At 37.8% G+C, this 26,334-nt stretch overlaps 1 protein-coding gene across 1 annotated transcript in view; it reads right to left on the bottom strand.

Moving 5' to 3' along the window:
• Positions 1-2,249: 2,249 nt before the first annotated feature.
• Positions 2,250-26,334, bottom strand: part of CTNNAL1 (catenin alpha like 1) — a 53,867-nt gene continuing 29,782 nt past the window's right edge. The window contains exons 9-19 of the mRNA XM_061163470.1: positions 25,013-25,171; positions 20,000-20,092; positions 16,847-16,997; positions 13,878-13,915; positions 11,181-11,231; positions 10,940-11,094; positions 7,490-7,538; positions 4,704-4,760; positions 4,449-4,562; positions 3,320-3,403; positions 2,250-3,185 (exon numbers count right to left, since the gene is read on the bottom strand). Of these exons, the coding sequence (XP_061019453.1) occupies positions 3,180-3,185; positions 3,320-3,403; positions 4,449-4,562; positions 4,704-4,760; positions 7,490-7,538; positions 10,940-11,094; positions 11,181-11,231; positions 13,878-13,915; positions 16,847-16,997; positions 20,000-20,092; positions 25,013-25,171 (957 nt within the window). The 3' untranslated portion in view covers positions 2,250-3,179. The remainder of the gene's footprint in view (positions 3,186-3,319; positions 3,404-4,448; positions 4,563-4,703; positions 4,761-7,489; positions 7,539-10,939; positions 11,095-11,180; positions 11,232-13,877; positions 13,916-16,846; positions 16,998-19,999; positions 20,093-25,012; positions 25,172-26,334) is intronic.

Raw genomic sequence — 26,334 nt, 5'->3', positions numbered from 1 at the left:
ACTTTACATCATTTTGAAGCTGAAAAACAACTAGCCTTTCTTCCCCCACCTGCTTCAGTGTGACCTCACCGAAACGTCTGGTCTCCCTTAGGTTGCCAAGAAGAGGCAAGGGTGTGTAGTTTGCCTTCTCTGTTCTACAGGTTGGCCTTCAGCTCTGAACAATGTAGCATGTAACACTGGCTTCTTAATGGGGGACACATGACAAGGCTTTGCAAGGGGCTTTGATAACATGGAAGTATTACCATGTGGTGTTAAGTAACACATGTATTTGTGGTCACTCAATCTCACACTTCAGTTACAAGATAACCAGTGAAGAAGTTCCTATAATTCAAAGACACAGATGCCTCTGAACAGAAAAAAAGCTTTCATATTTAAAGAAACAAAAATCTATGAATTTATGGTTTAAGATTATATATTTACAATGAATTTCAAATAAAAGGGCTTTTTAAATTGTTATTTTTCCTTAAGGGCTGCAATGCATACAAACATACAAATATTTGTTTTTAAATAAAAGTTATCATTGATGTGTAAATTCTGTTGGACTTCCATCATCTTTTGCTGTTCAAGTTGTAAGTTATCCCTTTCCCACCCCCACTTGCATTCTGAACTGGATGTGAAACAATGGACTGGTTCAAAATTGGGAAAGGAGTACCTCAAGGCTGTATATTGTCACTCTGCTTATTTAACTTATATGCAGAGTACATCATGCAAAATGCTGGGCTGGATGAAACACAAGCTCGAAGCAAGATTGCTGGGAAAAATATCAATAACCTCAGATATGCAGATAACACCACCCTTATGGCAGAAAGTGAAGAGGAACTAAAAAGCCTCTTGATGAAGGTGAAAGAGGAGAGTGAAAAATTTGGCTTAAAACAGCGTTCAAAAAACTTAAGATCATGGCATCTGGTCCCATCACTTCATGGCAAATAGATGGTGAAAAAATGGAACACTGACAGACTTTCTTTTCTTGGAAAAGAATCATTGTCCAAAATCATTGTGGACAGTGATTCCTGCCATGAAATTAAAAGACACTTGCTCCTTGGAAGAAAAACTATGACAAATCTAGACAGCATATTTAAAAGCGGAGACATCACTTTGCTGTCCAAGGTCCTCATATAGTCAAAGCTATGGTTTTTCCAGTAATCACATACGGATGTGAGAGTTGGACCATAAAGAAACGGTAGTACTGGAGAAGACTCTTGAGAGTCCCTTGGACAGCAAGGAGATCAAACCAGTCAATCCTAAGGGAAATCAACCCTGAATATTCATTGTAAGAACTGATGCTGAAACTCCAATACTTTGGCTACCTGATAGGAAGAGCCAACTCAAAGGAAAAGACCTTGATGCTGGGAAAGACTGAGGGCAGCAGGAGAAGGGGATGACAGGATGAGATGGTTGGATGGCTTCATTGACTCAATGGACATGAGTTTGAGCAAACTCTAGGAGACAGTGAAGGACAGGGAATCCTGGCATGCTGTGCTTAATGGGGTCACAAAGTTGGACACGACTTAGCAAATGAACAATTCTCATTTCAAGTATAGAAGCTCTTTTGTGAATAAAGTTTTTAAATTATTTTTGATTTATAAGGAAAATTGTTTTAAGTGCCAGCCTGACTGTCCCCTAAGTATGCCCACCAGACATGATACAAGTAGTAGCCCTGAACCTCTGCTCTTGAGTGTACAGTGAGCTGAAAGTATAAGCGTAAACCAGCAAATCCCCATTTCATGTAGCACAAATGATTCCCAGAGATGTCATAAAACAAAGATATTAAAGACAGTAAACGAATTATATATCTGTTTTACATATACTGTTACCTCACAGCATTCTCCCATTATTTCCATTGTAATGTAAAAGAATATTTTGGTTTCAGGGAATAACTATCATGTTTGGTGATTTTTATAAAGAAATATTGATAAAGGTCATAATGAAACTGACCATCCCACTTTCTCCCGAAGGCCTACAGTAAATTCAAGTTTCCTTCAATAAAATACCGACTAGCTAGGTGGTAGTTCTGTGGTTCTTCAGGATCTGGCACATATTCATTATGAGGGCTGAACCAGATAATTATCAGACAAATCTATAGAAATACTGCCTTTTGGCAACTGGCATGTCCTATTAGATTTCAAAATGAATTTCAAAGCACTGTGATAAAAGAACAGAAAAACAAAGAACAATACAGCATCAGGACAGAACTTACAAACTGATCCTACAAGCCCACCCCACAAAAACAAAAGCTTTGAACCCTAAAGTTAAAAAGACTAAAGATGTTTATTTGTTTTATAATGAACATTCCAAAGGCACGTATATAAAATGTATGTTTACTCAGAATTTAAACAGCTTAGTTCAGTTATTCTGTCTTCAATCTTATATTCCATCAGTCACTACTGAGAAGTACATAAACTACTTCTGAAGCCAGTAACATAGGCTTAGGCTTTCAACTAATATTCAGGGCAGAAACAGGCCAGCTATGCTAGAAGGAGAACCACAACCACTTCCTAGTGAGCGTCCCTCTAGGACTCTGTGGCGTGAGCTCCATGATCCTGCTTCTGGGAAGGGAGAGGAGCGGGACATGCCTCACAACAGACTGCCTGTGCTCTGAAACCCTAGAGGACAAACATGTGCTCTCGGGATGGATGACCTGCGACGGGACAGCAGAGGCCCAGTCATCCTCAGTGGACAGGAGGGACTGAAGAAGAGCCCCCAGGCCTAAGGAAAACCCTGCATCACCGAGACGACTGTGTATCTTGTGCAAATTAGTGTCCTAGATGAGAAGTTTAAATTTTATAAAATAGAAAGTTAAGGTAAAATATGCCATCAACATATACTCAAAAGAGTTTCTTTGGATTAAACTGTCATTAAGACAGTTGGGATATTTGGTTTGACTTAACATTATTCAAGGCAATGTCCCATTTAAAAATCACCCTGCAATTAGAAGCTACAGCAACTACCATGGCATTTATTAGTTGTCAGAAAGCTTCACAATCGGTTTCATGATCAGAAAATAAAGCAAGATTTCAGTTTGTTTTCTCTGCAAAATTGGTGAGTTTCTGAAACATAAAGGACCATTTACTTTCTAAAACGGTCAGTGTTGCCACATGGTGTTCCCAAGATCTGACCTCAAAAGTTTCTCAAATTTTACCATCCACAGTTGTAACTCAGGCCCATCTGTTGTTTTCCATCTAAAGCTGGAAAGAATTGAGATAATTAGTTTCTGCTTTACTCTTAAAATAAAAATTGCAAAATTAAACAGTATTTTCTTTTGCATTTTCATTTACAATAATTTTTAAAATATGAGTTTAAGACAGAGAAATCATCTCACCTTCTTCAACAGTTTATAGCAAAGTGAGAGAAGCTGAACCAAAACAGCCATCATGGATCTTGCCTTTGTAATACACTTATCAACCTATAGTGACAGAAAGCAAGCAGATCAAATTCTTACCAGGGGGCCTTCAAAAGACTTTATCACTTAAAATTTCACCATTATAGAAATCTAAGGGATCTCAAAGGGTATATAGATTAAGGCATCTGAACTGACTTGATGAATTGAAGCCCCAGAACACAGAAGCTGCAATTGCTGCTGAAGTCTCGTGCCAATTTCATGGAACCTCAGGAAGAATGAATGGAAAATCAACCTGCTCTATTTCAGACCATTTAGGGGTTTCTCAGTGCACCAAACAGTGGCAGTGAACCCCTCACTTGCAATCCCTTGCACTCTATTTTGCTGCACACAAACTTCCTAAGATAAACAATAGAGGCCTTTCTAAAGGGTCTGTGCCCTAGACAGGTGTTGATGGTGAGATTTACGAGCAGCTGCTCAGTGCTATCGGAGAAGGCAATGGCACCCCACTCCAGACTCTTGTCTGGAAAATCCCATGGGCGGAGGAGCCTGGTAGGCTACAATCCATGGGGTCGCTAAGAGTTGGACATGACTGAGCAACTTCAGTTTCACTTTTCACTTTCATGCATTGGAGAAGGAAATGGCAACCCACTCCAGTACTCTTGCCTGGAGAATCCTGTTGGGATTCTATGGGGTCGCACAGAGTCGGACATGACTGATGTGACTTAGCAGCTTTCATGCATTGGAGAAGGAAATGGCAACCCACTCCAGTACTCTTGCCTGGAGAATCCTGTTGGGCTGCCGTCTATGGGGTCACACAGAATCGGACACGACTGATGTGACTTAGCAGCTTAGCAGCAGCAGCTCACTGCTATGGCATTAATCATGTCCAAAAAGCTAATTTATCTGGTGAACCTACTGCTCCCTGAGGTCAGTTATAACTGCAGATGATAAATGCTTCTTGCGGTTGAGGCAGGAAAAATGGAAATAAATTGTACTTTGGGTATTAACACTTTATTTGAAGAAAGAGGCTGGAAGCTAACCTAATAAAAAAAAAAGGAGTGTGAAAGTTTCTCAAGTACCTTCCTGCATATCCCACTGTCCCTTTTACCTTTAGAAACACTTGATTCTGCAAAGGTGTCTTAATTATTGTCTGGAGTTGGTGGCAGAGAGGAACAAACTTGTTTATTTCCAGGAGAAGCATAAGCTTGTCATCATCTTTCAGCTGAAATATAAATATGGCAGTTGTAACAATTCCAATGAAACTCCATCTTTTAAACATCAAATACCTTTATACCTTAATAATACACTCTCAAAATGAGTATTTACATCAGTGCAGGACCAGGCGGGGGGATATGTGAATTACCTGTTTTGAGAAAGCCTGTATACTCGATGCAAGCTTCAAACCCTCTTCAGCAAAAACCTGGCAGAGAGGAAAAATGTCACTACTTTAGGTGTGTATCTTCTAGGTAGTTGGTAACAAGTACACTCGTAGGTAATTTTCATACGGAATTTTAAGACTAAAACCCAAACATTAAATGCCTGTCATGGAACTCCTAAGGTTTTTGCTGTACCCAGGAAAACACAAGAGTTTAACTCTATCCACAAGCAGATTTCCCAGCCCTGATGCAAACTTATCCCTGCAGATGCTCCTCTCCATGTGGCCACCTCTAGTTACCATGGAGGATCACGCGATACGTAGAAAAATTATGTCTGGGTTTCTAGATGGATCTGAAGTTCATCCCATAATATCCCCAGTTATAAAAGGGTGATGAATCTTGGAACATGAGGTCAAAAGCATTAGAACATTGGTTTCTGCTTCTGGCTTAGCAAGAGAGAATCTGTCACCCATACATGTTCTTCAACCAGCCATCTGAGGAGACCAATTCAGATTAATTTTTCACTATTGACCACACATTTTACAATTTATTAGTAAGAGAATACGATGATAGGAAAGAATGCTGGAAAATACTTCAGAATATTCTGGATGATTATTTTTAAATGGTACATAAAATCTTTTAGAGTGAGATAACAGGGAAATGAAGACATAGCTCTAGGTGGCAGCAGTAAGAGGAAAAAGAACTGGGTAAATTTTGAGAATGATTTTTGAAAAAAAAAAAATAGATCTTGATAATAAATTAAGATAAAGCATATGAAGAAGGAGAAAATCATTTCAGGGTTAACTTTAACCCTCTTTCTAACAGCCTTGCTGTCATGGGATAAACTGATCTCAGGGTCAAATAGCCCTTTACATCCTTCGTGAGCCTTTAAACGGGAAGCCAATGTGTTTCACACCAACCTTCTAACCTAATGGAATGACTCACTTAACCCACATGTTCCTCCTCATCTGTCCAAATTACCACTTTCTTTTGTACAATGTCTGCTCTTCCCTACTAGCCTTCAAACCCCTAGGAGCAAGATCCCTGTCTCACAGAGTATCATGGTCTCAAAACCACCTGAAAGCTGATGACTCCCAAGTCTCTCTCCCCATTCTTGAGCTACCCTGACATGAACTGTACATCTTAATTGAGCAAAACTAAATGCTTGATTTCCAGTCTCTAAATCCAGTGTTGTCCCTCTGTTCCTTATCTCAGTAAATGGCACTACTGTTTACCCTGGTGGTCAAACCAAAAGCCTTTGGAAACAGAAGTCAGGTCATGCCACTGCAAAACCCTCAATGGGTTTTCTATCATTCTTGGAAAAAAAAGAAAAAAAGTCAAGGCTTTCCCCAAGGCTCAGAGATGTCATATGTCACCACCTTCCTTCTTGTTGACTCCATTCCTCCCACACGGGACACCTGCACTTCCTATACCTCAGGGCCTTTGCACTTGCTCTGTCTGCCTAAAATATTCTACCCCCAAGATATCCATCTAGTTCACTCTCTAAACACTCTGCTCAAATGTTACCTCCTTAAAGAGGTCTTTTCTGACCACTCCTCTACCACTTACATGTTTTTATCTCTAAGTACTTATATATGGGGATTATATATACTTAATTGCATATTGTCGATCTGCTCCCACTAGAATATAAGCTCCATGGGGAGGGGAAGGGGCTTCCTTTTGTTCACTTTTCTCCACAGAGCTCTTAACCCCAGGATCTGACACACCAGTACAAATTCAATGACTATTTGATAAACATTTTATATAGACACTTCAGCAGATGTTGGTTTAATAAATAAGCTAACACAGGAAGAAGGTGAGTAGTGGATATTTTGCAGACCTTGGAGTGGATATGGGTCAAACTGAACAAAATGAATCCAGAATTTACTCCAACTTTTTAAACAGAGAAATAGCTCACTTATAGTCAGTTTTACAGGAAACTCCAAATGAAATATCTTCTGTAGTTCTTCTGACTCTGTTGGCCAACATCCTCTCAAGCTGAAATCCCTTTCCTGAAGAGGCTTAGGTGAAAGCACATGGGAACGCCAAAGGAAACCATACAAAGGTGATAAAGTGATAGAAATTTCAAATTTCAAATGCAAGAATGCCCTTGGTTCTGGAGAGGCAGACTAACATGAGAGTCAGGGGAAATAAGAAAGGCATCTTGTAATCTCACCCATCTAAGCCTCTAAATGAGAGAGGAGGATTAGGGTTAGGCCCGTGTGAAATTTCATAAGACACACAGTGCAGAAGGGTAGGTGTCGGTGAATCTGTCTCTCCCTGAACGCCCTAAATCATCAGGATGACAGAAGACGGAAACTAACATGTACCGAGAACCTGTAATGGTCTCAAGTCTGTGACAGATGCTTTCTTATGTGTTTCCTCATTTAATCAATACCATTCATCCAGTTCAATAATGAAGACATCAAAAAGTTTTCCTAGTCTTCAGGACAATATAAGAGAGAGGCATCTGCTAACAGGATATTTTTACCTACTTGGGAAAACCTAAAACTTAATATTCCATCTAGTGACTATCAAAGCCCATTCTACTTTATCCCTATGTTTTTTTCCTAAAAAGATAACCGTTTTTTAGATTTAGCTCTAAAATATGCTCTGCAAACCCTTGAATTTTCTATCACTCTTGTACTGTACATGTGTGCTATATATACAGGTAAACACACTAATATGATACAGTAAATCATTTAGAAAACCATCTGTTACAAACTTTTAGTCCAGAATTAAAGTATTATCATAAAATGGAAATTAAACATACCTCTAGTTGATGAATTAAATCCTGGTAAGTTTTTAGCGGCCCCTCTCCCCTGAAATAAAATAATTATTAAGGAGGTAAGAAAAAGTTATTGCCTAGAAATTGATTTTATATTAAAGTTTTAGAGCATCCTGTGTATTTACAGATCCAAAATTTTGAATAATAATATTGAAGAGACGAGTAATATTGTCACTCTTCTTAAAGCAGCTTTAATATTTAACTCTTACCTCTTAAGGCACTTTTAAAAACTGGTAAACATTATATATGTTAATTATATAATGTAAAGAAAATTAAAACTGACATATTTAAGTTTTATTTTTCTTTTTTAACTTTCTTCATTTTGCTTCATAAACTCAAGATATGAGATCTGAAAATAAAAGGCCTTTGTTCCATAATGGATAAAAGATGAGACCAAAAATCAGGAAATTCTCATTTTTAATTCTGATTTCAACTATGGCAAGAATTTAGGTGATTTTGATGAGGCACATCAGTTAAGTTTCAATTCTGAGTCTATAAAATAAGTTAAACAATATTTGTGCTACCACTCTCATCAAGAAGATTAAGGAATATCACATTGAAAACTACCAAAAAGAATTAAGAACTTCACAAGTGAAAAGTAAATTACAACAAAGAGCAACAGAATATATTAAGAAGAGCAGCAGCCTAGACATGAAACAGAAGATCTGAAATCTAGTAGGTACCGGTTTGGCCCTTAATAGCTCTAGTTATGAACACAATATTCTTTTACTCTGATAAACTGTTGTAAAGACAACGAAATTATGAAGCAGAAACCACTTTAAAAACTATATGACACTGGAATGTGTGGAATCTTTAAAAAGTAAGATGCATTAGAAAATCTAAAATTCATAAGTTATAATGAAATACGAATAACTGTAAATAAATGACAAAGAAACTATATAAATTGTTAAGACAACCTTAAATAATAGCCATAAGAAAAACTATAAAACTGCCCAGGAAAATTACAAAACTGGTACTGTGAAGACTAACAGATGAGTCTCAGAAAAAGCAACTAGATGAGGCTGGTAAGCCATTGTCTTAAGGGAAAACAGAAAAACTATTTGGGGGAGAAACAGGTATACTGACAAGGTGGGTAGAAAACAAAGCCAGCTTGAGAGTTTATGACAATTATATTACCGAGACTTGCAAGAACGACACAAGGTGTTACCCATTACAGAAAATCCACTTTATTTTCCCGAACGTCAGTGGCTCCTGTTATGGCTATTAACCATACCCCAGGAACAAGTCCCCCCAACAGAGTTAGTTATCCCTTCTCTTCCAATAGAGCCTTTCATGCTTCCTAGTCTCTGGGCTACATGTCATCCCTTGCCAAGATCCACTATTCTGACTCAGAAACAAAAACTGCTGACCATACAATCCTGAAATATCCTGAGATAAGAAATAAGAAATAAAAGGGGCAGTCACAAACTTAAAAAAAAAAATTCTACTGATGAATCCTTTATTTGGGAAAATTTTATATACCAAGGGTTTCCCTGGTGGCTCAGATGGTAAAGAATCTGCCTGCAATGCAGGAGACCCGGCTTCAATCCTTGGGTCAGGAATATCCCTGGAGAAGGGAATGCCAACCCACTCCAGTATTACTGCCTGGAGAATTCCATGGACCGAGGAGCCTGGCAGGCTACAGACCAGGGAGGGTCACAAAAAGTTGGACATGACTAAGCAGCTAACATTTTCACTTTATATACTAAACTACACTGGGTAAGTAAAAATTTATTTCTTCAGTTCTTAGCAGTCAAAAAATTTTTAATCTGATTTTTATCACCATGAGATAACTAGCATGATTCCAGCACAAAGTAAAGATGTCTGTTTCTTCAGTTAATCTTCACATTTCAGTTAACCACACGCTGAGTGTAGGGAAAGAAAGAAATTCTATTTTACTTTGTTTTGCACACTTGACTCATCGGATTTTTAAGTGATGTGAACTAAGAAAGGAGGTCAAAACTAGTTTGAGAAAACTCAATTATGGGAGAAGGTTGCTAAGAATTAAGAACAAAGGAAGAAAACCACCAAAGTGGGGGACAAAAAGATCTCCAATGATGGAAAATATGGAAAGATATTAACAAATGACTGCTGACCAGAGGCAAAACTATTCAGCTCCTATCATTTCTCTTGAAAAGGTAGAAGACATCATCAAGACAAGAATGAATGTTTCTTCCTCATTCCTAATCTTCCTTCCATATGAAGAAATCCTCACTAGCACAGCATCCCAAACTTCTCCCTGCTCTCTCACTTATCTTACCCCTCAGAAGAGGGTGGACATTTATTGATTTTTATTTTCAGTCTTTTTGGTGACTTTGCGAAAATAAATTGGACATGGTAGCCCTTTCATTTTTCCTTTTTCTCTTGGTACTAAAGGTACCCTTGGAATATATCTGGTCTTTCAAGTGTTTTAAGAGATACATTCTGCCCCTATGGGGTAATATTTCTTAATTCTAGGTATTATTTTTAAAAATCTATTTGCCTATGACTATAAACTACATTATTCAGTATCAGCTTTATCAATATAAATGCCACTGGCCCCCATCTGCCTATTCTTTTGCTTATTTTTCAGTTAGCTCAGAATTTGGGTGAAGAAAAAGGGGCTCTTTATTGAGCCTCAAAGCCCACACAGTGGTAGAGATCCCAATTAGTTTAGCTGAGCTTCAGACTTCAGACCAAATGGATTACATTCCAGAATACTGAAACAACCGGCAGGTGTGACCCACTGCTAGTTGTAATTTCAAAATCAAAATGAGTAGAAGAGAAGCCATAACACTGAAGATATCAAGTATTCTCCAGTTTTGAAAAATGAGTAAGATACATATCAGAAAATGAGTGAAAAGTTTGAGGTCATTTCTTGAGAAAATTCAAACAGGTTATTGAGTGCATAACTGATTAAAGTTTTAACAACACTGAGATACTATGCCATATGTATAATCTTCCACTGTTAGAAGAAAAGACAGAGAATGTAGCTCAGATAAATGTAAAGTTAGGGAAACTCTCTGCTACATAATGAATGCTGACCCATGGAGGTGTGGCACCCGACTGACATGGCAGATCTCATGGCTCTATTCTTTGATCTGCGTATAAGCAGTCACTGTGTAAAGATTTCAAAGGCATGTCGTTTAAACTTACTGATGCAGGCTGGGGGAGACACTGATATGTGGGATGAAGAGAAAGCAGGAAGCAAAATTATTTCAGAACTATGGAAGGAATGGGACACAAACCTAGAAGAGGATCTCATCTAAGTCTAAATCCTCGTTAAATGAATGTCTTCTTGCTGTGTTCACTGAACTGTCATAAGAACTACTACTTATATAGTCTTTTTACATATATTTGAAACCAACTTTAACCTATCAATGACATAACATGGCACTTTTTCTTTATACCAGATATCATTAAATTCATTTTAAAAGGTAATGTAACTACATTTACCTAGTAAATAAATACAGAGAATAGGCCATACTGGACATGTTCCTTCCATATAGAACCATCTCATTCTCCTGATCCTCCCACTTCTCAATCTCGCAGTTGGCATCAGAAGTGAGCAAACCCAGTTTGAGTCCAAGCTTTGCTATCTTGGCTTGCTCCTACAAAACATACATTTTAATCACAACAATGTAATCATTAACTATGTAAAAGACTGGAAGTAAGACTATTGCAAAAGAGATCTTACCTCAGAGTCAGGCTTGTCTGCCTTTAATGATCTCAGGTTTGCACTATTCTTCTGTGACAATAAAAAGATTAGAGCATCTTAAAAATCGGTACAGATAATTGTAAAGACATGCAGTAGTAACGGAAAGCATAACAAAGTACCTTAACAAAATTTTAATTAAAATTTTTTCAGTACATACTTAAACTATATTAAACTGTTTAAGTAAAAACAATTATGGCTGACCCTTGGAAGACTCTTGAGAGTCCCTTGGACTATAAGGAGATCCAATCAGTCCATCCTAAAGGAGGTCAGTCCTGGATGTTCATTGGAAGGACTAATGTCAAAGCTGAAACTCCAATACTTTGGCCACCTGATGCAAAGAGCTGACTCATTGGAAAAGACCCTGATGCTGGGAAAGACTGAGGGCAGGAGGAGAAGGGGACGACAGAGGATGAGATGGTTGGATGGCATCATCAACTCGATGGACATGGGTTTGGGTGAACTCCAGGAATTGGTGATGGACAAGGAGGTCTGGCATGCTGCGGTTCATGAGGTCACAAAGAGCTGGACACGACTGAGCAACTGAACTGAACAACGTGGGGATTAAGGGCACTGACCCTCACCTTAGCCAAAAACCTCTGTATAACTTAAAAAGAGTCCACCCTCCATATCCATAGCTCCTCCATATATGGTTTTGCATCTGTGGATTCAACCAACCTCAGATGGTGTAGCACTGTAGTACGTATGATTGAAAAAATTCACTAATAAGTGGACCTCAAACTTCAAACCCATGTCGTTCATGGGTCCACTGTAATGACAAATATCTGGATATGTGGGTTCACCTTTGAACAGGTAGGTAGTTAGAAATCTGGGGCTATGGAAAGCATCTGTGTTTCACATTCTTAAAGACTTCTGCAGTCTTCCCACAGACCAATTACTACACACCCAAACCTCCCTGGCCCCTCCACGAAATTATTCTTAAGAAATGATGTAATAAAATTAACTGCTACATGCAGATTTCAATATCTTCCAAATGTTAGGACACTGGAATTCATTTCCTTTAACCAGTTTGCCCTTTTGAGGGATAAATTTCAGCCTCCTGGTTTCACTTACATCCAGATTCCTAATCCTATATCCCAGGTTATATAGGTAATTATACTTAGAATTTAGGATTTACTATTTGAACCAGCATGTTTTTATGGCCCCTAGCTTTGAAACAGCAAGTTAGTGTCTATGTAGGCTATTTAAAACTCAAGAGTATATTTCCTCTGGGGCAGAAGAAAACATTGTACACCAGTTTGGTTACCAGGCTGGCCCACAGATGATTGCTTACTTGTAAAAACCACTACCTAAAGCAATGTTTCTTTGAAAAATATATTCAGAAGTTCTCTGGAGATGGCAGCCCAAGTTGGGTATTCCCTGCATTCTGAGATCTGGTGGGAACTCCCCTAGCTGGGGCAGTAGTTCCAGAAGAGCTGGGCTAGTAGAGATAAAGGGGCCAGGAGACCAGACAGCCATTTACTTTTTAAAGAAACCATTTATTTAAATCACATACACACACCTCCCAGAGTATATATTCACACACATGGACACAAAGTGCAAATTATGATAAAACACGCGCGTGTCTGCTTAGCTTAAGAAGGTAACTCTGAAGTATATGTGTACTTCTCCATTTTTCGTTTCCCTTATTATCACCATGATTTACTACTTCTGACCAGCTGTTCTGTCACCAGTTTAACTGCAGAACAGAACAACTGCAGCTTTTTCCTTTTTTTCTATCCCACAGTTTATATTTGTTGTGTACCATAAAAGAAATGGGAAGAGGTAAAGGACAGAAGATAAATTCAGGGAATCTATAAAGTTACACACACACACACACACACACACACACACACACACACACACACTCTCACATATCTGCCTCCTGGGTTCATTAGAAAATAAGCAGAGATGACCAATGATTTCTTTGGCTCCATGTATAATTACATCATCTGTATTTTCTTCTTTAGTCTAGTAGACTATACTATAAAGCAATTGATAAAAGTATTTAAGAAAGTTAAGAATACCCTAGAGGTTTTTAGGTTTTATTTGGAATTTTACACTCCACCTTTATTCTTTTCAATTTAGTTGTGTTTTCATTGTTTTTATTTTTAGTTTTACAAATTATTATTATTAAAGTGTTTAATGAAGACTGAAAGAGAATTGCCTGAAAAGGTACAGAAACCATCCTAAAAATATAACCAAGCTTGCCATCTAGTGGACACTATTTTATAATGCAGTCAGATGCATCAGTTTTAGTCGGATAAAGCTAAAAAAACACGTCACATGTCTAAAAACAAACAAAATGGCTTATTTTCATCAAGGTAGAAAGCATTCAGAAAGTTCTTAGTCTGCATAAAATGGTTCCAACATGACCTTGTGAATCAGACCCAAGCTATTAAAAACAAAAAACCCTTGACTTCAGATTACGGCTTCTTATAAACCATAAAATCCATTACCTATTCCTTCAACCCCCATACCGAACACAAATAATCAGACTATGGGCTACATCTAGACTGCTACTCAGAATAACAATTCTGAATAGTCCACACTTAATATCCTCACTCTTTTTTGGTAATGTCAGTTATTAGAGGTTGCGGGGATGAGCAACAGGCAACAAGAGCATACTTTGAATTCTGAATAAAAATATTCTCAAGTGGACAAAGGTCTTCTACTTACCATTGGCTTTGGGAGTGAAAGGTAGCCATACTTCTCTCCTGCAAATAACATAATATAACTTAAAACAAATTTCCCACTACTCACATTTAATTTTTAAAATATTATTAAATAAACAAATGTTAGTACATTAGTTTTGATAATTTAGTCTAGTAATTACATATGGCTGAGGAATAAGATTGTAATTTGGTTTGTGAACATGAAAAAAATGTATTTGGCACAGATTTTGATTTATAAAATTGTTTCTGAAGCACTGTCTTCACAATTTATGTTTAATACTCCCTACATCAAGATGACATTTTTGCCATCCTTACTTTTGAGTTTACACCTCTAGATAAATTAAGTCCAGAATTAAGTTCCAAAGGCCCTCTCATCTTATGAGGATGCAAAATGATTTCTCATGACAACCTAATTGAGGTCCACTTTCAATATCCAGAGCTTTTCTGCATTTCCAAAACAAAATTAACCACCCAAGGACAGGAAAACCTCATTATTTCACTGAAGATATGCTCTAATATTCTGTATTAGAAGTTCTTATAATTAGTTTTGGTTCTGAAAGGGACTTTACATGGCATGATCAATCAGAAAAAAAATTCATGTTCTCAGTGGTAGGACTGGGGTATTACAGAATTTGGATTAGATCAAGGCCAGTTGCTATCCTCAATCTGTCTCTTACCTCTACACTCATCAAATCCTACCAATATTACTTGTAAAATTCTTCTTAAATCAATCCTCTTATCTTCATTTCTACTATTAACATCATGGCCCCATTATCTTTTGTCTGGCTGGATCACTCCCTTATTCCCAACTCACACACCCGCCATGTGAGTTCATATTCATCCGTAAGCATGCCCCTCTTCCTATTCACCCCATTTCAGTGAACAGCATCTCATACATCCAGTCTGCCAAGTGACAGAATAAGTGCAGAGCCATGGAACCTGGTACATCCCTATAAACTACAGGCTGGTCAGCTTAACTTCAAGATGGTTCAGAAAGAACAAAGGAATTCAGCTTCCTTAAATAAGGGACAGAATCTGCAGGCTATGAGAGAAAGCAAGAATTTGACATTTATTTGTCTAAAATAATCTCAAATTCTAAATGTTGATACACACTCATCTCTAAGGAAAGGTGGAGTCTTTTTGATCTGGTCCCTTCTAATATAAAGGGGGATCATGGCCTCCCTAAAGGCAGAATTGGATGAAGGCAGAGAGGCAGGAAGACAAAGATTGATTTATGAATTCTTGACATAATCCCAGGAGGCCCTATTATGAAATCTAAAGGTCTCTTGGTAAGGGGACAACCACCTAGCTCTCAGACTGACTTCAGATATGCAAACACTATAAAGGCTCTTTTTCACTGCTTAGCATGTTGTTTGCTGCCTAATTGGTTGGCTAACTGATACTTGCAAATATATCTGATTAGTTTCCCAATCAGGGGAGTCAAAATTTGCAGAGCAGAACTAAAGTGGCTAAAATAGAGTAGAGGCTTTCCAATCATAGTTACGAGTTATAAGAGTAGCAAAGAGAAACCAGAATCTGAACCACCCACTCTGTCCTTCGCAGGGGGCAGGTGCGAGGTAACAGGCAGGTTTGTCGAAATAACCATATAGAATAGGAAGAGCATCACAGTCAGTCACACTGGCTCAGCTCATCAGTGACAGCTAACTCAGAGTTGGACTCCTTTGCAAGAAGAGCTATATTTATGAGCTTCATGATAACAGTCAGGGGGGGAAAAAGGCAATGCAAGAAATTAAGCAACTCTGACTCAATTCACCCCATATAAGTAAGGATGCCTCTGAACAGCAAGATACTACCAGTTAAAGAATGGGTGTCCCATTGATCAAAGGCAGCGGTTCCATACCTAAAGAGGAATTTCTGTTCAGTACTTAGGAAGTGAAGAAAATCCTGATCTGGGGGGACAGGTTACCCAAACCTTAAGAAAGACTGGGAATCTTCTCTTCATTTTTTACACAAGTCTTATGGTTAAATGATCATTTTCTTTAAATATGGATCAATTATAATCAATTTACCTTTTAGTATACAAAACTCGCCTCACCATAAAGACCCATTCAGCTACAAGTACTTTACCAAAGCATCAAAATAATGTGCCATTCAGACTAGCTATCGATTTTTAAATGCAGAAGCGTGGTAAGCATTTATTACATTTTACAAATCACATTATATCTACAAAGTCTACTATTCTCTGACTTTTAAATAAATCAATAATTATCCTAGATGGGTATTTTTAAAAATATATGTTTAGATGTTCATATTCAGTAAAAATAAATATGTAATTTGATGTTATTTTGACTTTAAATGACATTTTAAACAAGCATGCTGACACTAACAGAAGCCATTAAAAAGGAAAAAAAAACCATAAAAACACATAAACAACTGGACACACAGTACAATGGGAAATAAAAATCCAAGTTGATATTAAAATAAAGAGCAAAAATGATGCCTCTGTACATTGTATGGTGCTATTCTACATGTTGTAGAAATACCAGTGAACTTACCCATCAAATGAAATATTCCAAGATTATGTAGTCATCAAGGAAAGAGATTCCATCCAAGTGGAAGGAAAGCAATTTGAAAATCAAATAACTACATTCATTTCATTATGAAGTTAGTAGAATTATATCAGAGAATTACTGTACTACAGAAGAGCTTTTGCACTAAAACTAAAAAACAATTCATAAGAAATATAAAAATGACTTGATATCAGTAAGAAAGCTAGAATGTTAATATTAATTCAAAAGAATCCCCTATACTGTTGTACAACAAATTTTACTGCTTTGATACTACATTGAAGGACAAGGAATATTTTTACTATTTTTTGTGTAATACTTTATTATAAAAATAATCCAGTTGGGTTATAAAAGTTATTCATTTGGCATCTGATGCTTTTGACATTAAAAAATTAACAGTCACATTAAAATATGAATATATTTCAATATATGGACAGTTTCTCACCTCGTCTTCCTTCAAACACATCATTGATTTCTCTCAGCAGTATTGACATATCACTAATTTGGCATTCCCAGGCTTCACAGAATACATCTAGATTTTCTTTAGCAATTTTACTAGATGGATGCAATGTCAAAGTTTCAGCAGCAGAAATTATCTGAAGAAACAATACACAGGTTTAAACTTCAAAATCTTACCTCTCAGAATCATGCTGGAAAACAAAATCAACTCAGTGACACAACCATTAATACAAAGCAACTTCCACATGTAAGTCAATACGTTCCACACATTGGGCAATATAGACATACATAGCAGAATAAAACTGTTTCTTACAATCTTATCTACAGATAAATAGTAGGCATTATTGTATACAAGCCTTTATTTCGTGAGCAATTATCTTCATTCAAGGAAATAAATATTCCTTGAAATAAATATTCAAGGAAATAAAGTTATTTCCACAGCATAATTCAGAGTTAGACTACAAAGCATACTGCACACTGCAGAGGGGATGGTGTAGTCGTGGTAGCAGCAGCGATGGTGGCAGTGATGACACCAGCAATGTTGGTGTCAGGACTGGTGCTGGTCGCAGTGAAGTGGCAGTAATGGTAACAGAACTGGTGTTAGCACTGGCAGTGATGATGATGGTAATGGCCGTAGCAGTAATATATGCATATACCTACGAGTACATGGTAGATACACCCTTGAGGTACTGTGCTTGATATACCTTAGTATTAATCCTCCAACACAGAAACAAAATATTATCCTTTTCAGGTAAGCATTATTCTGATTTTACAGCTGGAGAAAGTGAGGCTCAAAGATATCAAGTAACATATCTGGCTCTTCATGGGCACTGTACCCATGTTCCAGGTGTTGCGAAAACAGTTGTGAACGAAACAGATCAATGTTCCTCTTTCATGGGGCTCATATTATAATATGGGGAGACAGATGATTAAAAAGTTGTAAGGAAATCATGAAATACCTTCAAAGATGATAAATGATAAGTATAAAAACAAAGGGCAAGGAGGATGGAAGGTATTAGGTAGTACCAGTATTTTAAGCTAGGTGGTCACTGGCAAAGGTGGCATGTACATGAAGAAGTGAAAAAGGTGAGGGAATCACAAGGAAGCCTGGGCAAGGCATCTGAGGTGAGACATTTCTATATATTCTAACAACAGCCAAGCAGGCCAGCATGCCTGGACTAACATGGGGAAAAGGAAGGTCACCAATGATTTTGTGATGCAGAAATGCACACAGGAGGATAGGCTTTACTCTGAGGGAGCCAGGGAGTCCCTGAAGAGCTTTCAGAAACTGATATGTAATGGAAAAGAATATGAAAAAGAAAAAGACATAAAACTGGACCACTTTGCCATACATTAATAACTAACACAACACAGTAAATCAACTATACTTGAGTTAAAAAAAGGAAACCGATATGGTCAGGGCTGCCTGCGAGAGAATTCGACCTAGGTGCTCCTCCTGGGTGGGCACAGTCCCACAGGCACAGGCTTGACAAGCAGGTGGCGGCTTTATGAGGAGAACAAGGTCCCCATCTTCAGGGAAGGTGGGTACACGGCCCGCCAGCGGACAAGAAGCTAGACACAGCGGTGAGGGCTTCTCAACGGGACCACTGTACAGTATGCCGACTGTCCAGCTGTGCCTTGGGTGTGACGGGACACTGTAGAAGAAATGTAAAACTGACACTGCCAAAGCAGAGATGGCCAGAAATTATATAAATTATCCTAGAGGTGTGCTCTATTTTCTTAAATTACCCCTTTGAGAGATAGATAAGACCAGGAATAAAAGCTGGGGCTAAGGGAATAGAAAAAGCCTTTCAAGTTGTAGAAATTGACAACAGCCTCTATCTATCACCTTCCTGGGAAAGAAAATAAGCTTTTCCTAATATCCCTGCTGCCACGGAAACAGTAAGCAGAGAATTACAACCATAGAGCTGGTATAGACTGAGGACTACAAGTGCTGACTGTACATCACAGGAGATCCGAACTTTAGCTCTACTGAAATATACATTTACAGCCAAAGCAAGTAGTGTGACTCCCAAATGGACAAGTAAATCTGGACATCTTGGTCTCCCCCAACAAAGAGAGATTCTCTGGTTTTAACAAAATGCTCAGCAGGTGGTCACTGCGGATGGTCACTCATGTAGCTTCTGCTTCCAAGCCTTTGACACTGTCCTCTACAGGGGAGCACAAACATCCATCCAGCATGGCTCTGAGAGACAGCACATTCTAAGATGATTTTGCTCTTCTCAACTATCAATCCAAGGGCTCAACATCTGTCATCCAATAATGCAAAAAACGGAGTAAGTCCTTTTGACGGTCATGATAAATGAAATAAGGACTCTTGGTAAATTGTATGTTAGAGCTTAGACCTAAAAAAGGAGGTCTGTCCCTCAGGTTTTCCCTTAATTTGACAGAGACATTTTAAAATGGGATATCCATCTTTAAAATGCTTTAAAAAATTATGAAAACACAGTACCATTACAGAGAATTCAGAAAAAAAAAACTCACAATTCTCCCTAACAAGTAGAATATTCATATTCTGCACAATCCTATGGTCATTTTCATATATATGTACATTTTATACGTAGCAATTATAGCATATAAACAAATTTGTATCCTGCTTTTGTCACCGAACATTTTAATAAAACACCTTTTGATGCTGCTAATTCTAGTTATCATAATTATTATTCTAATGTCATAATATACTATACTATTTGCCTAATTTAAGATTGTTATTTGAATCTTATTATAAGCAATGTTGTAACAAATGTTTTTACTCTTCTTTAATCTCCTTATGTCTTTAGGAATATTTGGGTCGAAACGTGAGTATTTTTATGGCTTGTTACATAATGATAACTTAGTTTGCAAACATGTCATAACAACCTACACTGCAAACAGCTTTTCATTTAAATAGGTACAATCTACAGCATCAGTTAAATGAGCCAATCTCTAGTTTGGCAGATGACCAGATAATCCAGTGGAATGTTCTGACACATTATCACCACAAATTCCATTACCTTCATTTCTCTCGGTAGATTTGGCCTGTAGCTGTACAGAACTGTGTGTGTCTTCCTTGTGCACAATTTGCTATGACACTCAGATAAAACATAATATAGAAGGAACGATCTGCTGTTCATCATACCTGCTGGCCAGTCACCTGAAATGTCTCCTCTGCATGTAGACAGGTTATTTCAAGAGGTTCTGTCCCAGATACATGTCTCAACAATCGACAGGTCTACAAGAAAACATTTTTATAGTTCAGCTTTCTCCTTCTTCACAATACATAGCATCATTTTATAATTAATAAAGAAAATTAATTTTCCCTGGTGGCTCAGTGGTAACGAATCCATCTGCCAATGCAGGAGACACGGGTTTGATCCCCGATCTGGGAAGATCCTGCATGCTGCGGAGCAACTAAGCCTGTGCATCAGAAACATTGGGCCTGTGCTCTAGATCCCGGGAGCCACAACTACTGAGCCCATGTACTGTAATTACTGAAGTCCGTGCGCCCTAGAGCCTGGCTCTGCAGTAAGAGAAGCCACGGAAATGAAAAGCTTGCACACCACAACTAGAGAAGAGCTCACGTGCAGCAATGAAAACCCAGCACAGACAAAATAAATAAATACAAATAAAATTATAAGAAAATAAAACATTAAAACCTAAAAAATAATTTGTACATTAATGAGAAGATGACTATACTATACTGGTTCCAAACAGATTCTCTAGGAGCAAAACTGGGACAAATAAAGGTTGAACATATAAAACTACTGTTTCTACTTCCCACCTGAACACTGTAAGGTGGTCACAAAATATAAGAGCCAGGAGAAATCCTGAGACTTCCCTGGTGGCCCAGTGGTTAACACTCCATGCCACCAATGCAGAGGGCACAGGTTCAATCTCTGGTGAGGACACTAACATACCACATGCCACACGGCACGGCCAAGAAAAAAAGAACCAGGAGGAACCCTGAAAGATCTTGTCGTGCCCACATACTTTATGTGTGAAGAAATGTGGTTCAGAGAAGGACTAACCCAAGATCTCTCAGCTAAACTATGTCAGTTACAAGATACTCACTCTTTCTGATAACAAACAACATTTCTGTCAATTAGCGCACCTTTTATGGGAAAGAACTCTGGATTAGGCAGACTGACATAATGAATAAAGAGTCTGAATCAGCAAAAATTATTGAAAATCTTGAGGCTAAACAGTCTGAACTGACCTGATCCAGTCTATTTCTGTCTGAACTGGTGTATTCCAGTTTAGACCAGTCTATGCTGGTCTAGACCAATCTGATTCAGTGTATTCCGGTCTAAACCAGTCTGGACTGGTCTACCCCAGTCTTCATTTAAAATCTGCAGTATTCTGATCTGACCAAAATAAAATTTCAGAAAAGACCACTTTTAATAACTAAATTAAAATTTCAATCATCCTCAAATTAGTTCCTCATGCATTTAAAATGCCTTCACTAATAAAAAGAAGACTGAATTTGTAAATTACAAGCTTCCCTGATTTAATCTCAATTATTGTATAAAGAAATAGCACAACCAATATGACTCATTAATATATTAAGCAATGCAAAAACTAGTTATGGTAGTTGCACAATTTTGTAATTTTTAAAAACACTCTTGGTGTTATTCAGTTTTTCTTAGTGAAATCCATTTGTATTGTTTATTCTTTAATTTGCTCTGCATTGCCTGCCTTGCAATAGAACATGTGTTTGCAATTGTACTTAGCAAAATTCATGATCTTAACATTGTACACTAAAGTCAAAGTGCCTTCCTGGCACAAAATAGCCAGTATGCAGTTTTCTAATGTTTGGGGTTTCTGTCTCAATTGACAATATTGAAAAACATGTATTAGCTAAGCAAAACCACTATCTCAAAACCATGTTGAAAATTACTCCAACCTGTCAAAGCCAATTGAAATTCTCTTCCCAGTCCAATTACCAGGATTATTTTGTATGTGAAATAGGCAAAGTGGAATTTGATTACAACCATATGCAGAAGGAATCAAGAAATCATATATTTGTGTTGTTGTTCAGTCGCTCAGTTGTATCTGACTCCTTGCGGCCCCCTGGACTGCAGCATGCCAGGCTTCTCTGTCCTTCACCATCTCCCAGAGTCTGCTCAAATTCATGTCCATTGAGTCAGTGATGCTATCCAAAACAGATCTCATCCTCTGTCATCCCCTTCTCCTCCTGCCTTCAACCTTTCCCAGCATCAGGGTCTTTTCCAATAAGTTGGCTCTTCACATCAGGTGGCCAAAGGATTGGAGCTTCAGCTTCAGCATCAGTCCTTTCAATGAATATTCAGGGTTGATTTCCTTTAGGATTGACTGGTTTGAGCTCCTTGCTATCTAAGGGACTCTCAAGAGTATAGTCAATACTATAGATGATTTTCCTTTCAAAGAATTTGTCTTTCTTTTTCCATCATTTATCCCACCTCACCTGTTCTAAATAAGTCACTCATTAATACATGAGCAGTTCAATTAGAGTTACATAACACATTTTAAAAATCCTTCTCATTCTCACCATATCATTCTCACCTTGGAGACAGAGCAACACTAATGGAAGAAATCTAATTCTGTCCCTCGTGCAGATCCAGCAACTTGGCATTTTGCTCAATGTCAGTCTATTTCCTATGATTTATTATGTTTATGTGCCAACTACAGCAGTCTTCTAACTATGGTGCCCAGTGGTTGTTAATCCAGTTCTAACAAAAGGGCATGATTCCATCCTTGAAGTTCACTATAGAAGTAAATTCCCTTCCTTAAGAATAAAGTCAATTTTATTCCACACTGGAATTAAATTCCAAACCGGAATTTAATCCGGTTATACACACCGGAATTGTGTATAACCTTGACTATAACAAGGTTATATACAAGATGAGAAACATGACTATAATATTACCCCGACCCACTACTGATGTCAAGCACTGCAAACTGCTTCAAAGTTAGAGCCATAAAATTCCTGGCAAAACTTAAGAGAACAACAAAAACAAAGGAACGGCACTGGGGGAAATAAAGGCAGGTTGTTTGGAATAAACAATATGATTTCCACCCATAAAATCACCCCAGAGTCCAGTGCATTTAACGTTTATGAGCATTATCTAAAAGAGACAGAGAATGAGATGGCTGGGTGGCATCAACAACTCAATGGACACGAGTTTGAGCAAACTCCAGGAGGTAGTGGAGGACAGGAAAGGCTGGTGTGCTGCAGTCCATGAGGTTGCAAAGAGCTGGACACAACTTGGCAAGCTTTACAGCATGTTCCAGTTCTTACAGAAGAAAGATGGGGCTGCCCTATAAAAGCCTATTTGTGAGGTTTGAGGAGCCTCTTTGGAAAACATTCTACCTAAGTGAAAAAGCATGAAAAGTTTAACTAGTAGTAGTAACCAACATTGAGAGACTGCATCAGTGTTTCTGGCTACTATATGAAGACCTAGGACTTCGCAATAAAGCGATTTAGAACTTTTTTTCTATCTGAACCCCTTACTGATAGTAGTAGCCTGTGTTTCTAGTTCTTAGAATATTTGTGTCAGTATCCAAAAATTTTAAAATCTCCTTTTTTTGATATAATTAATAGAAAACAAAATGCATCCATTTTGAACTCTGGAAAAAAATAATCTTGAGGCTTAAAACAGAAAATTAGGAAAAAAATTTTTTTCACATTTTAAAAAGACTTGCTGCAGGATTCCTACAATTAGCAAGTTTGCCTATGGTCATAATACTTGGTTTATAAACAAAACAGCATCAAATCTATTTTTAAAAGGAGATGTATTTACAGTGAATTTAAGAATGCTCTCTAGTAACTCAAAGTGGTACTCTGTGGCAACCTAGAGGGGTGGGATGGAATGGGAAGTGGGACGGAGGTTCAGAAGGAAGGGGAATACCTATGGCTGACTCATGTTGATGTACAGCAGAAACCAACACATTATAATAAAGCAATTATCCTTCAATCAAAAATAAATAAAAAGAATGCTCCCTAGTTGTTTTCAGATGTTAACAAATAAAGGAGAAGAAGCTAGTTTAACTCATTTGAAAGTTCCCTTTAATCATTAGTATGTGAGACTCAGTGAGCAGGGTAACATTAACAGATAACGTGGAGACAGCTAGGTGGCTCACATCTGTGCACTAACGTACACGTTGGCTAGCACATACTTCATACATATATATATGTGTGTGTGTTTGTATATGTTCTTCATATGTACATGGGCTAATATACATTTTCTTTACTAGCAGATATCTGACATTCTTAGTAGGAGAAGTCTTACAGTATCAATCAATAATTGGAATTATAACAAAAGGGGCAAGTAAAGCACCAATAACACATAACAAAGATTTGGGCAGGAGAGATTCAGAGAACAAATACTGTATCGAATGTTTTCTTTGTCCTTCCATGTCCATTCTTCTTCCTTCCTTGGAGACTGACCTGTGGGGTCCACAGCTGTGTTTGGCTGGAAGCTCCAGCAACAGAACAGCAGGAATGAGGAGGGTAAGGGTCTTTATTCTCACGCTCTTTCCCTGGAGGTTGCCTGGAGCTGTCTCTGTGTTTAGTCCTAAAATCACAACTTCTCCAGGTTCTTGAAGGACTCCATGCCCTTCCAATTTCCTAAACCACTCACTCCCCGTGTTAGTTTGGTCATAAGAGCAGAATCAGCTCTGCTAGCACTAACCCCAGTTCCTGTACTCTCATGGTTCCCCCACACCCCACCCATGCAACTGTAAACAGCTCCTTTATTAAACCCTCTTAAAATTAACCTAATTTGAATGTGTCTTTTTTCTCTTGAGACTCAAAAAGATTCAAATACAAACAAGGTCATATAATATATCTCCACTGCTCTATTCCAAGATTTAACCTCTCTGATGGAATAAGGAAGAAGATTAAGTGCATTTGTGCAATACTATAAAGCAATTATCTTCCAATAAAATTTTTTTTAAAAAAGAAGTGCCCTTGTGGGTTCTAGCACTTTTTATTGTTTTTACAGGCCAAACTTATAAGAGCAAAACAGAAAAATACGATATTTTTAAAATTCCAAAGGCAACAGAGAAAATGCTCTTATGTGTAAGCCAAAAACTGTATTTGTGTTAATATTCCCTGACGACAGTACAACTTTCATTAAACTAACGTTTCTTTAATAAGCAACCTATTACTCACCTCAACAAGCCGCTCTTTCTGTTCAGAGAGTTTGCAGGCATATTCAGCCAAACCTTCTAAATTTCCTTCTACTCCAGTAAGTTTTAATGCTTTTAGAACCACATGATCAGCATGGTATTTTAACAGATCTGCTGCCAGCTGAGCTGCTGTACTATGAAGCTGCAGATGTGGGGGGTGAAACAAAGACAACAAACAACAAGGTTTTGTGATGAAAAACCTCAGGAGTACTTTAAAAACTAAAGAGCAGCAACCTCAGATCACTCCCACCTGATCTGCTGAGGGGAAAAGTATAACGTTTCCTGTGGGAACAGTAGAACTGCAAAGCCCTGGGAGCTTGCAACTTCTCCCAAGGGCAGGAAGGAGACCGACTCTTTGAGTCCCCTGGTGCTGGCAGTAATCCTGTTTGCAGAAGATGAACTGGTCACCCCAGCAGAGTAGCCTGGACCTCTTTTCATCCTATTATCAACCAGCTCTTTCCCACATGGCTTTTCTCTTACCTCAACCATGCTTCTGCTACTTTTAAAGTTAGTGAAAACAGAATACTATGAAGAGAATGGTATTCTGTACATTAAGAGGAAAATCAAATGGCAGTTCATGATCATTAATGTGTTTTTAAACAGATATTTGGGAAAGTAATATTGTGAGATACAGTCAAATATGTATTCAACCAATTTTATTAAATACCTACGTCAGGACAGGCACTAGCCTAAAGGCTGGACATACGTGACAAGTAAGATGCAACATCTTCCCTCAGGGAGCTCACAGTTTATCTATATTGCCATCCAGAACTTTATGCTCTAACTCTTGGGTCACAGGAGAAATGAGGGATAAAATAATAATGAAAACCTCAAGGCTTTATTTAACTTTAGGTGGAATGGATTTTAAACATGGTTCACTCTCACTGAATATTTCTGCGTACAATCAACTCCAAAATCTTTTCTTCTCATTTTGTCTTAAAAAAAAAAAGTTATGACAGGTTATTTTGGGCTCACTAGAAACAGATCATTTTTAATCTGATTTTTAATTAAGCCTATTTGTACAAAGTGATTCTTTTTTTCCTGGAAGTAATCCAATGTCAATTCAGATTACAGGGCTCTGTACAAAATTAACAATAGGGTAGTCCGCACTCATGAACTCAAGTGAGAATAATTACAGTCAGAAACAAAGACATTAAAATGCATTTTCCTTTGGAAATTAAACACACGTAAGAATTCAAAAGATTTTGTTTAACCATCAGGGCCCTAGAAAATAGCTACTGCCAACCCTTTATCTTACAGACTATGAAACACGTCCCTAAAGACTGAGTGACTTGTTCAAGGTCA

The sequence above is a fragment of the Dama dama genome, chromosome 16 (genome assembly GCF_033118175.1).
Source record: "Dama dama isolate Ldn47 chromosome 16, ASM3311817v1, whole genome shotgun sequence".
NCBI classification, from domain to species: domain Eukaryota; kingdom Metazoa; phylum Chordata; class Mammalia; order Artiodactyla; family Cervidae; genus Dama; species Dama dama.
Note: the sequence above shows the minus strand (reverse complement) of the source record. Positions and strands in the feature narration are given on the sequence as shown.